At 41.7% G+C, this 15,391-nt stretch overlaps 1 protein-coding gene across 6 annotated transcripts in view; it reads right to left on the bottom strand.

Moving 5' to 3' along the window:
* Nucleotides 1-15,391, bottom strand: part of PTPRT (protein tyrosine phosphatase receptor type T) — a 438,156-nt gene that overhangs the window by 261,110 nt on the left and 161,655 nt on the right. For all 6 annotated transcript variants that reach the window (XM_079321668.1, XM_079321670.1, XM_079321671.1 and 3 more), the window contains exons 4-6: nt 13,144-13,225; nt 10,031-10,146; nt 7,171-7,345 (exon numbers count right to left, since the gene is read on the bottom strand). In XM_079321668.1, coding sequence (XP_079177794.1) covers nt 7,171-7,345; nt 10,031-10,146; nt 13,144-13,225 — 373 coding nt within the window. The remainder of the gene's footprint in view (nt 1-7,170; nt 7,346-10,030; nt 10,147-13,143; nt 13,226-15,391) is intronic.

Genomic DNA, 15,391 nt, shown 5'->3' with positions numbered 1-15,391 from the left:
CAGTTTTATTATTAAAGACTGTCATACTAATTGTCATCTGTTCTTACTAAGAAATCTGGTGCATCTTAGCTTGCATTTCACATCAAATAAAATATTGCTTTTTTAGTGGGTTATGTTGTTTTTTTCTGCTGCAAAACAAATATATTTTAATGTGAAAGGGATATCCTTGCTGAGATAACAGCTCATGCTCAACAGTTGTATCCCATAAGTGCCCAAATCTACCTGAAGCATACCAGAATCTTCACCAACATCCATGAATGGTGACAGATGACACTTCAAGGGAGTTTTCTTGAATGGAAAGTAGTCAACAGCATTGTAACCACAGGGTGGATAAATTAACAACAGCTTCAGATCCTATTTTTCAGGAGAAGCCCATTAATAACTTCTGTACAATTAAGGAGGCAGAGGAAGGATGAGCAGAAGAGAGTTAACAATGAATGTGACCCATCTCTCATGCTTAGTTATTAAGCTCAGTCATAAGCAAAAAAAAAAAAAAAAAAAAAAAAAAAGTGTAATTTTGAATTTTAAAGTCACATGAGCATCATTAACAATCAATTTGCATGAAAATGTGTATGTTAAAAAGGAACAAAGAATGAAAAGCTGCCAGGCTTGTTTGACATTGGCACATATCTGGTGCTCATTCACTGTAAGAACACCTCCAGGTAGCAAAGGCACGGGGATGTGTTCTTGGAATTTTATGTTCTTTTCTGAGCATCAACAGTCCTGAGTTAATTTCTGTGCAGTTGCCTTAAACCTCCTTAATAATTCTACCTAGAAATTCTAAATTCTAACTAGAAACTAAAAGGTTTGCATGTGTATTAATGTAATCAAAACACTCAGTAGTGTGATAGGAGAGCCATTGTAATTTCACAGGTTGTTAGAAACAAGGTCAAGATTAAGCTAGTACTGCCTGCTCATCTTATACAGGAGCAAAAAGGCTGCTGAAGAGAGAAACAAAAAAAGTTGGGAAAAATATAGATTGAATTGAGAATACACCGTTAGTCCATGAACCTGTCTTGTACCCCTTGCAGCTTTGTCTTCCTCCTGAATATGTTTCTTTACACTCTGCTGATGAATATAAACAAGAGAAACCAGGAAATTCTGGACCATTACTCCAAGTCTGTGTGGCACTGGATGCAATGCTGAAAACTGGATCCTTTAAATGAACTGCACATTTATCACTTCTCAAGGAAATGGCTTCATTTCCCAGCTGTGCTTTGGAAGTTAAATATAAGGAGAGAGAAATATTTCCTTTTGAGAGGACTCATGTTTCATACTTCTGAAAATCTACAATACAACAGCTTTGTCTTCCATCTCCTTCATTGGCTTCCCAGATATTATAAACTGGATGGAAAGCAGAGAAATTGGAGTTACAGCTCTTGGTGAGTGCTTGTAATCTCTTTGCCTCCCCTTTTCTTACACACCCACCCCATGATTAAAACGGAGTTACAGCAACTGCTGCTGAACTCCACTGAATGAAACAGAGCAGCGACAAGTTCAGGTAATTACCAGCCAACACCCACGGAGGGATTGTTACCTTCCCTACACCACTGTGACTGCAAAGAAATGAAGGAAGTGGCTTGTTCAGACACTGTTAATGACAGAGCCATTCTCCCTCATTCAGATATTTCACAGGCAGCACAACCCTCATAAACAGTCTGGGTGCACCTCCCAGGGTGCTGGTGTAGTGCTCAGAGGAGCTGCATCATTACACGTTCTATCAAACCTGCACTCAGCTTCTCACAGCACAGCTCGTGGGCCTTCTGAGCACTGACTGAGCTCATGTAAACTGGGAGAAAACAGGCAAAGAGAGAGCAGGCAGCCCACGGGAACCCTTATTATCAGTGTCCTGACACTGCAGGAGCACCAGCCAGGGACTGGCTCCTGATCACAAGCTGATAACTTTGAGGGCCTTGATGAATGTGCAGAGCTCAGGCAGATGAATTCCAATGTGCCCAGAAACTTCTGTGATCTGAACCTGATAAATTCAGACAGGAATGGTCACACCTGTCCCTGCTGGAGCCGGGGCAGTGCCGCACACGCCGGGCTCTGCAGCCACAGCCCGAGCTCATCGCTGCGCTCGCTCCTCCAGGGGTTTGAATTTCCCGCTCTCTCACACCATTGGTCAGAGCCTTAGCCCTGCCCAGCTCACTGGCCAATGGCACGGGAGCATTGCTGGCACAAGGGGATTGGCTGGGCTGCCATGTTTGGGTTTGAATTGACCAATCACGTTCAGACCTGGGGATTGCTCACTCATTGTTCTGTAGGAGCCAGGGCTGGTCCAGCTGGGTCGGTCATGGCCAAAGTGTCTGTGCTGTGGCTGTCACACACACCTGCCAGCTACTTATTAATGCACATAGAAAAAATGCCTGTTTTTAACAGTAAATTCTAAACCAGACATGCCACAGCTGAGCTTGTCTCCCAAAGAGTTGTAAGGGACAGACGGACACGGTCTTCCAGTAACCCTGATGGCAATATAGGACAGGTACAATACAGAAACTACTTGTCCTATCAGCAGCCCCATCTCCCGGGTAAAGTGTGGGGATTTGAGCATCACCAACAGAGGTTACACTACCCCATGATGGCAAGGATGTTATGTTCATTTTAATGAGTACATTTGGCAGAATATCTCAGGGTATAGAACTATCTGTGTATCAGGCATGAAAATGTTAAAACAAAAAAACAAAAAAAAATTACAGAAAATATTTTAAAAGTCTTTTTCATATTCATCACATCTTTCCATAACAGCTCTATAGGAAGTAAAAATTTTGGAGTTGCTGAGTGTCCTCTATAATGAAATGGAAGAGAACTATCTTTTCATCCGAGGAACACACTGGTATGTTACACACATATGAATCCCATACTTTCATGCCCACACTGAACTTCTTCTTTGCAAGGAAACCAATGGAGAGCCTGATGTGACATTTCTAGAACCAGCTCCAGCCCAAGATTGCGCTCAGCTGAAGAACAAAGATGTTTTCATTTTTTTATGACTTTTAAGCTCCTGAAAATTCTTTCTCCTAGTAGGATTTCCTGCTGCTGAATAATTAACTGAAAGTATTCTGAAGTCAGCTCCAGTTATAAATACTGAGACAGCCAAAATACCTGTAGAGCTTTTCCTTGATGAGTCTGTCTTAGAATTGTAAATCTGAAATCTTCACAGCATATTTCATACTGGAGAAGCTTCCACATAACGATTTATTTAAATAAGTAATTATTTATCATGTTTTTCACACCCAAGTATCTCAATTCCAACAATGTGACTGGGTTTTTTTGAGTCCGTTCACTGTTTAGTGCTTGTGTCTATGTTGTTATCCTTTGTTTTGTGGTTTGGGGTTTTTTTTGTTTTATTTTTTTTGTGAATTCCAGTGCCTGTTTTTAGGAAGAGACTCAATCACTCGAGCAGATTTCAGTGTACCTGGTGAGTTAATAAACAGATGGTGGAATTACAGTGATGAGCATCACACCAGAAGAGACCTAGAGAGAGAATGGTAAACAACTCTGACAAGGAACCCACCTCTCCCTCTGGTGTCACTCAAGGCATCAGCTCCTCATGTGGCTGATAAAACCTGATCAAAGAAATAGCAAGCTGTCCCAAATATCACAGTGATGACAGAACGCCTCTCAGGTAAGAGACGGGTTATTTTTTCAGCCAAACACTTTGAAAATCAACTAAGACAAAATTGAAGAGAACTAGAACATATCCTTGGAGGTCTGCAGAGAGGCTGTGCTGAGGTTCAACAGGCTCCTCCTACCTCTGTAGTAGCAGATCAGACCATAAGAAAACACCAGGAGCCTTAAAAGAATGTTAAGGTAGCAACAGGTAGCAGTAAAATAATTTTGAGAGGCTTCTGGAGAGTGGAAATCTCAGAAAAACTGTCTCATTAAAAATAGGTTATAGATGCTGTAATATTCCCTCTTTATCAGCTCTGCATGGATTCCCATCATATATTGAGTGATTTATTTTGGGCATCCAGAGTACCTGAAAGGGATCAAGGGAAAAAAACCAACAGCAAACAGTCCTCCATACATCCCCACGCAGTTTAAAATGTTATCCCTAGCCTTACCTAATCTGACAAGTGCCCTGAAATGACACCAGCATTAATATAGACCTTGAAGGATAAAATCCCAACCAATTCCCACAGTATTTTAAACAATCTTTACACAAGCAAGGCTACATTTTGCTCAGAATATGGTAACTGCCATGCAGCTTTTACTTAAAAGAAAATTACAGGCAAGAAAAGTTCCATTCAGGTGTGAGCAGTGTAGTGAGAATCTCTGTTTTTTTTTAAACTGTCCTGTACAAAATTGTATTAAATTACTATATGTGCACCAGTGAGAGAGAAGAAATAGAGAAGAGCTATTTCCACTGGAGCACCAAAGGATGGCAAAAGGTGCAGATGGAAATGATAGGTTTTTGTGGCCCATTATGATTGGAGAGTGCAAAGAGAAGAATAAATGTATTGTCATTTATACAAGCCAGGAGACAGAGAAGCATTAGCACATACAGCAAATAGCTGACTAGAGAACAGCATTTTCACACGATTACAAATGTATCTCCTGCCACTAAACATACTGAATAATTTGGAACTAATACTGTTATATTCTTTTGTATAAGATTGCCAGTAATTTCTTTTCAGTAACGCACTGGTCTTAGTGAAGGTGCCCAGAGATGAGCAAGGTGGTGTGTGTTTAATTTCATTGATCATTCCATTTGCTGAAACAGGTATTTACTGTCCAGTTTGGGGTTTAGGAGTATGCAAATTTCAAAGTAAAACCTCAATTTTGATATCTACCAATTTTTTTCATTCAATATTGAGAAACATAAACTATTTTCTGTTCTAAATATTCCAATACAACTTCTTATGTATAGGGAAGCAAGATAATATTTCAATTAAAAATATTACATAGACACACTTAAATTTTAATCTTTGTTGAAGAAATACCCTGTGCTTTTATGTTCCTCTGCTTAAGAGAAAGCATATGAGAAGCAGATTTAGCAGGTTTTGGAGCAGGACTATCAATTGAGCAAAACCTCAATTACAGGCTAATTGAATGTATACTCAAATACATTATTACAATTCAATAATCATCTCTTCAGAATTAAACAATTCCAATTTGCTTTCATTTCCACCTCTGCACATGCATTACAAATTTGCTATTATTCTAATAATAATAATATTGGTCAGGCTGGTTGGAAGTCCCAGTCCCAGGTGTCACAGGGTGGCACCAGACTGATCTCAAATGAGCCACTTAACCTCACCTGCATCCTAACCTGGGATGAGGAGTAGGAAGGGACCATCCACAACAATATTATCTTCTTCAAGTTTCCTCCAGGTAGGTGCAGTGCTGAGCAATCCAGCAATGAAGCCACCAGCTTCATTGGACATCCAGCCATTCATGTTTTTAATTTATCCTTCTATATTTTTCCCTGCTTGTATCAATAAGGCATGAAGTTCCAGGCACCTAACTGAGCCTGGAATGCTCTGCTTGTTCTGGAATACTGCTTTACATTTGTTTAGCTGTGCTACAGTCCTAGGTGTGCCACTTCTGGCAGCTGAATTCCCTTTAAATCCAGCACAAGCATTTTCCTCATGATCTGTGTCATCTAAACATCTGCACCACGCAACACTCCAAGGCATAACAAAGGCATCTGATCACCAAAGGACAGAGTCAGTTGGCAGAAAACAGCACAGTGGACAGCTTGGTCTCATTTCTACAGCTGCCCTCCATTTTCATACCCTCCATTTAGAGCAGTAAATTATACACTGTGAGCAGACCCAGACTTCAAATTCCTCTCACCCCAGACACTGAGGACCTCAGGAACATCTCAGCCACCTTCTGAAATCACCACCTAAGAGTCAGCAAGCACTCCTGTGGCTCAAGGTAATTTTAAGAAATAAATAAATAAGAACCCAGCACAGGAGATAGCACTTCCCCACTTGCCTGTGAAGGTGAGATTAGGACACACCCTGGACGTGTCAGGGCCTTTGAATCACAATAATTAACATGGCTAAAATCCAAACACCCTTACAGAACTACTGATGATTCCACTCTGGACTTCAGGCTGTCAGCAGAATCAATCCCAGTATTTACTGCCAGCAGCCGTGAACAATTCTCCTGACATGTAATGCTCCACCACAAGATTATTTCTGCCTGATAAAATACTGCAAAGGAAAGCAGGTAAAGCTGACTGACAGCCAGACTGTTCAGCTGACTATATTAAAAAACTCCATAACCACCATATTTTACTACAGAAGTTTTTACAAAGAGTCTGAAGTCTAAATTCAAATATTCAAGCTAACGACCTAAACTCATGTCACTTTTACAGTTTTTTCTTATTTTAACATGAATGAAAGAAGATCCGTGTCTTGGGCTGCAGTACAGGATCTGCCCAGCAATGTGTATCTGTCCCCATCTGCTGCAGCCGGGTGGGGCAGTGCCCCTGATCTCCTGGCACATATTATCTGCTAATGGGCCATCTTTAAACCAGCTGGGACAATCATCTTTATCTTTCCACAGCCCATCCTCCCTCCAGGAGATATCATCTGCTGCTGCCCCATTGAGTCCCAGTGCATGACTGATAAAATTCCATCATCCCACTGGGAGATGCTCCAGCCAGGGCAGGAGCCAAGCCTTTCCTACCCAGAGAAAAACTGAGATTTTGGACACCAAGACAACCTTCTTTCCAATGGATTCCAGAGGAAAGTCAGACCTTTCCACATCGCCCCTGGACCTTCAGAGGAAACTGCACCTTCTCCAGGAGCACTGCTCCAGCTGAACCACATCTGCCACTGCAGGAGGATGCAGCCACCATTGAATGGGACTGCTGCCACCACCCTGACTGACTGACGGGTGTCAGCTTGGATTCTGACTCTGGCAGTGTTTTGGGATTGTTCTTTGTAATACTGTTATTTCTATTTTAATTTTCCTAGTAAAGAACTGTTATTTCTAATTCCCGTCTCTTTTCCTGAGAGCCCCTTAATTTCAAAATTATAATAATTTGGAGGGAAGGGGTTTACATTCTCCATTTCCAAGAGAAGCTTCTGCCTTTCTTGGCAGACACCTGTCCTCCAAACCAGGACAGTCCAATCCAACAGAATGCCAGTTTTCCGAGACAGTTCTCCATGGGGAAGCAGTGCTGAGGGACGAGTGTGCAGTCTGTGTTACCTTTGACGATGAGCTCGGCGTAGTTGGAGACGCCGGAGCCGCCGTCGGAGCGGATGACGCAGCGGTACTTGCTGATGCTGCGCTGCGACGTGTCAGCCACGCTGACCGTGGCGGAGAATCGCCGGTGGTTCACCACTCGAGTGACCATCAGGGCTGTGTCCCTCCCGTTCCACTGCTGCAGGGGCAGAGAGAAAGATAATGAGACTGGCAGGTTGTGCATTGGTGCACCCATGTGTAATTTACTCCTTGGGGTGCTTAACACAGGTCAGAGCTCCGTGTTCACGTTGCTGGGAGTGGTTTTGTACAAGCAGAGCTTTTCAAGAGAAGAATTCAGCCATTCCCTCAGGAAATTCACAGGGCTGTGGCAGCTGAGCTCTAAATGTTCTTATACATAGGTGAGGGTGGGCAGGCCCTCGCACAGGGTGCCCAGAGCAGCTGTGGCTGCCCCTGGATCCCTGGCAGTGCCCAAGGCCAGGCTGGACAGGGCTTGGAGCAGCCTGGGACAGTGGAGGTTTTCCGTGCTCATGGCAATGGTGGCACTGAGTTGACTTTAAGGTCCCTTTAAACCCAAACCTGTGATTCTGTGACATATTTGAGTTTGCATTTCTGTTTAATATTTGAACTAGTATCTGGACTTTTGGCATGTTCTAAGGATACAAAGAGGGTAAAGGGTCTGGAAGGGAACCCATATGACGGGCAGGATACTGACCACTTGACTTGGTCAGAGTAGGAAAAAGGAGACTGAGGTCAGACCTTTCACCATGGGCTGCAGCTCCTCCCTAGGGGCAGCTCTGATCTCTGTGACAGGAGCCAGGGAATGGCTGAGCTGTGTCAGAGGGGTTTAGGGTGGGTATCAGGAAAGGTTCTCCCCAGAGGTGCTGGCAGTGCCCAGGCTGCCCAGGGAACGGGCACGGCCCCGAGGCTGCCGGAGCTGCAGGAGCGTTTGGACAGGGATGCTCAGGGTGGGGTTATGGGGTGTCTGTGCAGGAACAGGAGCTGCCCTGGCTCATCCTGGATGTCCCTCACAGCTCAGGACATTCTCTAAGATCAGTTCCTGCAAAGGCAGCTCTGACTGCCACAGTGCAGTTTCACACAGTGTAAGGAGAAGCCCGGCTTGGATGTGAAAACACAGCTTTGTGTTCAGCTGGGAAAACACTACAAATGAACAGATTCTGTAAATTTGGCCTTTTCAGATGCAGAATTCTGATTCTGGACCAGTTTAAATAAATTGGTTGAATGAGCAGACATCCTTGTACATCCAGCACTCCTCAATAAGCCTCTCTACCAATGCCAGATCACATTTTTCCAACTGGAAAAGGGACAGAGGAAGAATTAACCAGAAATTGTTCTCCACAGTATAAACACCTCAACTTGCTCATTTGTCCAGTTTATTAGGAATTTCAAAGGAAAGCACATTGTTGTTTTGACAGTTTCCAGTAAACAATTTTTAGGGGTGTTTCCAAGGCTATTTTCATCAAATGTTGGAGTTTTAGAGAATGGAAAGCAGGTTTTCATTAACAATAGCAATTTTTTCCTCCCCAAACCCTGCTTCTCACAGGGAAAGGTTCATACTGCTGCAGGTCAAAATTATTTTTACACACATCTAACTGTAACTTGGGAAACATTTTAATGAAAGAACCCCAAAAAAGATAAAATAAGTAAAAAATATATCTTGGTGGGCGCTAGATGTATACACCATAGGTAAATAAATTTATACTAAAAATGTAATTTTTAGAACACCTGTGATGAGAATATAGTTACTGAATGTAAAATCATTTTTATATAATGAAAACTACATGTCTCATCAACTTAAGCTTTTTCTCCAGTACTAATCCTAATTTTTTTTATTAGATAAGCCAATTCCTTGATTTAAGCTAGATTTGAAAATGTTCTTTTTAAATTTTATTAAAATGCCTGAAGTCAAATGTAAAATTTGATGAAATCTGGTAATTATTTGACTACAAAGGTCCTTCATGTCTGCCCCAGATGTTACAACTGTGGGGTGATCAAACCCTCAGTCACATCAGCCCAAGCTGAGAAAATGATGTTGGCCCTATTCACATTCAACTAGAATCCTCTTGACTTGTTTGGGAGTTACACATTTAGGAGCTCAGTGAATTTAAAAGCTTCTGGAATGGTAATGCTGGGAGTTCACATGACAGAGAAATCCAGGGGGCAGGAGAAATTTTTGTGTCCTTCACTGGGAAACACAGACACCATATGCTGATATTTGGGTTGGTGTCTGTTCCATTTCAAATTCTAACACTGACCATGAATTCCCAAGGTTTTTGCTGTACCCACTGGAAGAGCAGGACCCAGACAAGTTTGATCAGTAGGCTGAAAATAAGACATCCAGAGAGGGAATGTTCTGGTCTTTAGTGAGTGACTGAAAGGAACCAGACCAAATCTGCTGTTAATGCAGCCAAGGGAAATTGGGAGAAAGAACTGGGTGCAAACTGGTCTTGCCTATTTTAACCACCCAGGTAAGTAATTTCAGAGCTTGGAGATTTCCTTCTTAACAATTACCACTGACTCCAGCATGAGAACATTTCCAGAGGGTGAAAGGAAAGCAGATGGCATAATAAAGCAGAAGAGAACTGTTCCACTTCCTCTCTTTTCTGCTTTATGGCTGAGTGTTTATGGGTACATGGGCATTTGCTTGAAAACAGAATTTTGCTGTCACTGGCCGTTTTTTCCTTTTTTTTGTCTCCGTGCTTAGTCGCCTCAAACTCTCACCTAGAAGTGATTTAAGGCAGTTCAAGATTGGCCTCCACCAATCTTTCTCTAGCTATTTATTTCCCCTGTAGCAGCAATGAAAGCCCCAAATGAAGCAGGGAAGCCCAGCAGGGTGCTGCTTTACCTGGAGCCAGAGCTTGTCGTGCTGGGACCACTTTCCGCCGGCGATGCACTGGAAGGTGGCGTTCTGCCCCACGTTCACCTCCACGTTCTGCAGCCTCAGGAAATGGGGGGCTTTTCCTAAAAAACACAGCAAGGCAGGAGCTGAGCCTGCTGCACCCCCCCAAACACCCAGCAGAGCCCTGACACAGTGGCTTTGCAAAACAGAGCTGCCCCTGGGCGTTCAGCTCCTGCCTGCAGAGAGAAGGGGTGATGGAGCTGAGAGAGGGGGCCTCAGGGGTCTTAGAGAGCCCTGGCACCTCTGAAAACATAGATTTGGATCAAATCCCGAGTTCATGGTCACCAGCACAATTTCTTATTGCATGCTATAAAGAGTAATTGAGTAATCTCTTTTCTTCAGAAAACTATGTTTCTAAAAAGGTCAAAAAAAGTCAAATGCTTTTGTGCTTGTCAAGCATGACTGACCTAAACCTCATTTTCACAAGGGTCTTTTATCCTTTTTCTTTCCTTGACTATCAAATACATCCTAGACCTTTAGAATAATGCATCATCAATATCAAATCAGATATTAAATTCATTTAACTGACAGTATTGTATCACTGCTTTAGTTTAGATCATTGTTATCAGTATTTTGCTGACACTAAATTCAGCATTAGTTCAAAATTAAACGAGTGATATTTAAAATGCAGACATTGGTTTTTTTCACAAAGAAACTAGATGAGAGGATTATTTTTTTTATTAAATATCAGACTGAGTTAGGTCTCTATTTAACTAAAAGTATACACAAGACTACAGCAGTGAATGCAACACCTTTAAGTGTTTCAGGGTTTCAGAAAAAGGTTTGTGCATAATTTGAAAAATTTTAGTAGGACAGTGAAAAAACTTACACCTAAAAGGTCAGTGTTTTTCAACATCATCTGCACATTTTCTAGTATGATTAGACACAGAAATAGAGAGTTTCAGAGGACATTATAACCTTTCTTCTATTGGAATCAGCTTTAAAGGGAGGCAGGCATCTGTGGCCATGCATGGCTGAGACTTGATGTGCAAGTGTTTGACACATGAACAGAGAACACATGTTTGTACATCATGTCAAATGGTTTTATCTGCTCCTGTGCCCCGTCCAACACAGTTCACTGACAGTTCCTGAAGGACAGGGACTCAGTGCCCTCCTGGGCAGCAGGAATTTGCATCAAGGTTTACTGGAAATCTCCCTCTGGGTGACATTCAGAACGTTGTACTCGGTATTTCAGGATAATTCCAATATCTGTGCCTGCAGTCTGAAGCTGTAAGTCAGCCACAAACACAAAGTGTAGAGTCCCACCAATGCCAATGTGCTGGTCCTCAGGTCTGCCCAGCTTCTGGAGCATGGGCTGTGCTGTGATGGCAAGGGCTCATGCACAGAGAGTCAAAGAGCTTTTAGCATAAGGAAAATGGATATTCCAGTGTGCTGCCTCATAGGACAAAGGAAAACAAGAGGCAGCACCAGCAATACATTTATTTTTCTGTATAACTGTCATTAGGGGCATACTGTTTTTGCTGACTGTCATCTGTGAAGGTAAAGCAGAAATGAAGAAATAAGACCAATGATTCCAGTGACCTCCAGGGTCACCAGGAGCTTCATGGTCCCCGTGTTTTGATTTTCAACAATTGTAAAAGGAGTCTGAGGGGCAGAGGTGTACAAGGAGAGGGAACACATAGGTGATGTTTACCCTGGTGACTGTCACTGCTCTACAACAAAAGCAGCACTGGGAACCAGACAGGAGCAGCATTTGAAGAGACTGCAGAGAACCTGTAGCTTGTAATGAGCTCTGTGTTCTGGGGGCTGCAAACAGATTGAAAAACAAACCAACCAACTAACCCTGTTTGAATCATTTTGTTGTTGAGTCACCAAGAATGCACTTAATTTTGAGGAAGGACCTGCATATACTTGAAGAAACGGATTCAAAATTAGTTTACTTCATTAATTTAGCAGGGATACGACACAGCATCCTGCCTGCTTTAAATCCCATCATTTTCTTGTTGAGTCTCTGCCCCATGGTTTGTTTAGTGGCCTCTTTCCCAGTGAAGGGACCAGTGATCACCCAGCACGCTGTGGAAGGCACAGACCATTTGGGGATTTGTCTGGATGCTGCCAGTTATCAGCAACATCTGGTTAATACAGACTGTAAGCATTCCTTAATGAAGTAAATGCACCCAAAGGCCTGAGCAATGAGCACATGGTAAATACAAACATAATTTACTTAAGCAGCAATTAACCATAATGCAGTTATCAGAAATGTCCTGTTAAACTTGAGCAGAACCATGTCTGTCACATTGAATGGCAGATGTTCTTTGACATTCTGATCACAGCAAAAACAGTTGATTTCACTCCATCCACATGAGCCATCACTTTTCTTGTGAGCAGCTGTCACTGGCTTACTGAAACCATGAGCCAGAAAGAGGGGCTGTTAAAAAAAGATCTTTACAAGTAACTTTACATTACATCCATAAAATATAAAGTCCTCAAGCCCCACTGAAGGTGGGTAAAGGAACCAAAAAAGGTTCAGACTCAAAGACTGAGGCACAATGCTTCTTTAAACATAAAGAAGCAAATAAATCTCAGCTTATTGTTGTGTTGGCAATAGAAAAATGCAGCACTAACAATTTTGAATAGTGCAATGAACCTGCATTAGTTTCTACTCCTGTATAAGTGCAGTGTCTGAATAAGATTCATTTTTAATCTTTTCACAGCTTTCTAAGCAGGTTTAATATGCTGAAACCAACTGACCTTTGGGACAGGCCTCTTATCAAGGAAACACTGAAACTGTTTGGTTGCTCTTCTCAGAAGTTAACCACACAGGTTACTATGAGAAGCTTTTTAGATTGTTTTCTACAGCAAAAAGATTAAGAAATAATAAAACCATCAGTTTATTATCAAATAAAGAGAGAATCCCACTATCTATAAACTGAGAGCATCTCTGCCTTTTGCAGAGCTTGCAGAGAGAGGTGATTAAGCAAGGCTGATTGTCCTTGGGGGTCTAGGAAGGAGACAAGACATTGTAGTGCTGGCCCAGCTGAGTAAATCTCTCCTTTAAACTACACACTGGCACAGTCAGAAAAATGAAGAGTGCTCACTGCAGGGATGGGCGAGAACTCTGACTTCATCCACAGCGATGTACCCGGGGTGTCCTTTCAAAGAGACAGATTCAAATATCACCTGAAATACAAAAGGGAAAACCATTCTGAGAAAGAACATTTACATCAGTAATTTCAGCAGTCACCACATTCTGCTGTTATTCCAACTCTGAGTCATTCAAGGCATTTTGTTAACAATGAAGGGGTACCAGGGCAGTTCAGTGTGTGAATACAACACCTAATCTGTTGGGGAAGCAAAACAAAGCATTAGAGCAACATTCAATAAGATTAAAGGCAACTCTGTGCATCTCTGATTTGGAAAAGCAAAAAGTGCCCTGGGTTTATACACACACCTATGCTCACTTAAGCACTAGTCCAAGAAGATTAAGTGGATAATAATTTGATATCTTGTTCTCAGTGTGCCTTGGAAAATTGGAGAAAGCACTATATGAGACAGAATTCTCTTCCTGAATCAGTGACCATGCATGGATTCTCCTGGAGAAAACCCTGATTTGCTGTGCAGCCCCTTGCAGAATGAGAAAGGAAATTACAAGCAAAGGATGACACTGGATTCTGGGCTGAAGTAAGATTTTCCCAGATATAATGATTTTGTTTCTGCCTCTCCCTGGATTTCACTAACATGATCTGAGATGGAATATTCTTAAAACCATGTGTGCAATTTCTCTTCATTAGTGGCACATTAAGAAACTTTTCATTTTCTTTTCATTTGTGTATCTGGATTATGAAAACATCCCAGTAATGTGGGTCTGAAAATACAGATATTCCATCACAGATGAATAAAAATTCATTCTTCTTTGTGGGTTTGTAATTTTTACCTAGAAAACTGCCCTGAAGTATCTTGTTAAAAAAATATATGGACTATCAAAAAATCAGCAGTGCAGAAAAAAAAAAAAAAAAACAAAACCAAACAACAAAAACTAAAAATCTGATAAAGTGATAATTAAAAATAAGTTAATTGTTGGGAAGTGGTGCAGTGGAGGGGAAGGTGCAGATCTGGCTGTGGGGACCAGCAAGGGGACAAGAGGAAATGGAACAAAGCTGAGTCAGGACAGCTCAGATTGGACAGTGGGAAAAGGTTCTTCAGTGGGAGGGAGATCTGTCCCTGGAAATGAACACAGCAGCAAGCCTGGCAGAGCTCAGGGAGCATCTGAAGGATGAGTTTTCAGCAGTCCTGTGAGGAGCAGGGAGTTGGATTTAATGATCTTGATGGGTTCCCTTACAACCTGAGTTATGCACTGACTCTGAAAAGAACAGGAAGTTTAGAAATGTCTAATAATAATAATAATAATAATAATAATAATAATAATAGTAATGCAGTCTGATGTTGAATAATTGGTGATGCTACCTCTGAAATTAGTGATTGTCTTCCCAAAGGAATGAAGTGCTGTCCTTTACCACATTAAATAAATGAATGGCTGGAGATGGAATGGATTCTGTCCTCTGCATGTGAAAGGGAAATTCCCAGTCTCACTCCACCTAAAGCAGTTCACACTGTACTGGGCTGCTGATTTTTGCATCAGTAAATAATCAGGTTTCCAAGGACAGAATTAATCACACCTTCACCCAGCACAGTTCCATAGGAGAAAGTATTCCAGTCATTTGTAACTCCCAAAATTCACAACTAGAGCACAGAGTTAACTATTTTAAACCAGTTTTCAACAGTTCTTTTGGTTCTAAATAAAAGCTGGCATTCCCAGCCTGTCACTGTTCAACTTCTTTATTCCTTCATCAGAAAATTTAATACAGCAAAAGGTTCAACTGTCCAAATACTGCTGGATAAAAATAGATGCAAAATATCCTTCCTAACTACAGAACTGCTGTTGTTCCTTTTCCTTTGCACTTGGGCTTCTAGAACATTGTTTCTTCTCGTGTTTTCATGACTTCCTTAAATCTCTTCTCTCAATTCAACACACAATCAGATGTGAGATCCCTGAAATACATCCACATATGGGGAAAAAGGCATAAAAACAGGTAGAACAAAAAAAATAAACAAGCAAAGGCAAACTAAGAAAAGGTCAGGTGCTAATAATATGTAGAAACAAAGTTCTCCTCCAGAGGAGATTGACAACAACTAGGCTGCCCATGAAATTCTAGGAAGAAGCAAGCCACTGGAAGATACAATAATCCAAAAACCATTAGCAAGTGTTTTGTATTATCAAGGTCCTTGATAGGCTTTTTAGAGAGTGTATAAAATAAGAGTATAAAATAGGAGTCTTCAGTATGGAAA

This window comes from Erithacus rubecula (assembly GCF_903797595.1).
Source record: "Erithacus rubecula genome assembly, chromosome: 18".
Taxonomy (NCBI): Eukaryota; Metazoa; Chordata; class Aves; order Passeriformes; family Muscicapidae; genus Erithacus; species Erithacus rubecula.
This window is presented reverse-complemented; position numbering and strand designations above follow the sequence as displayed.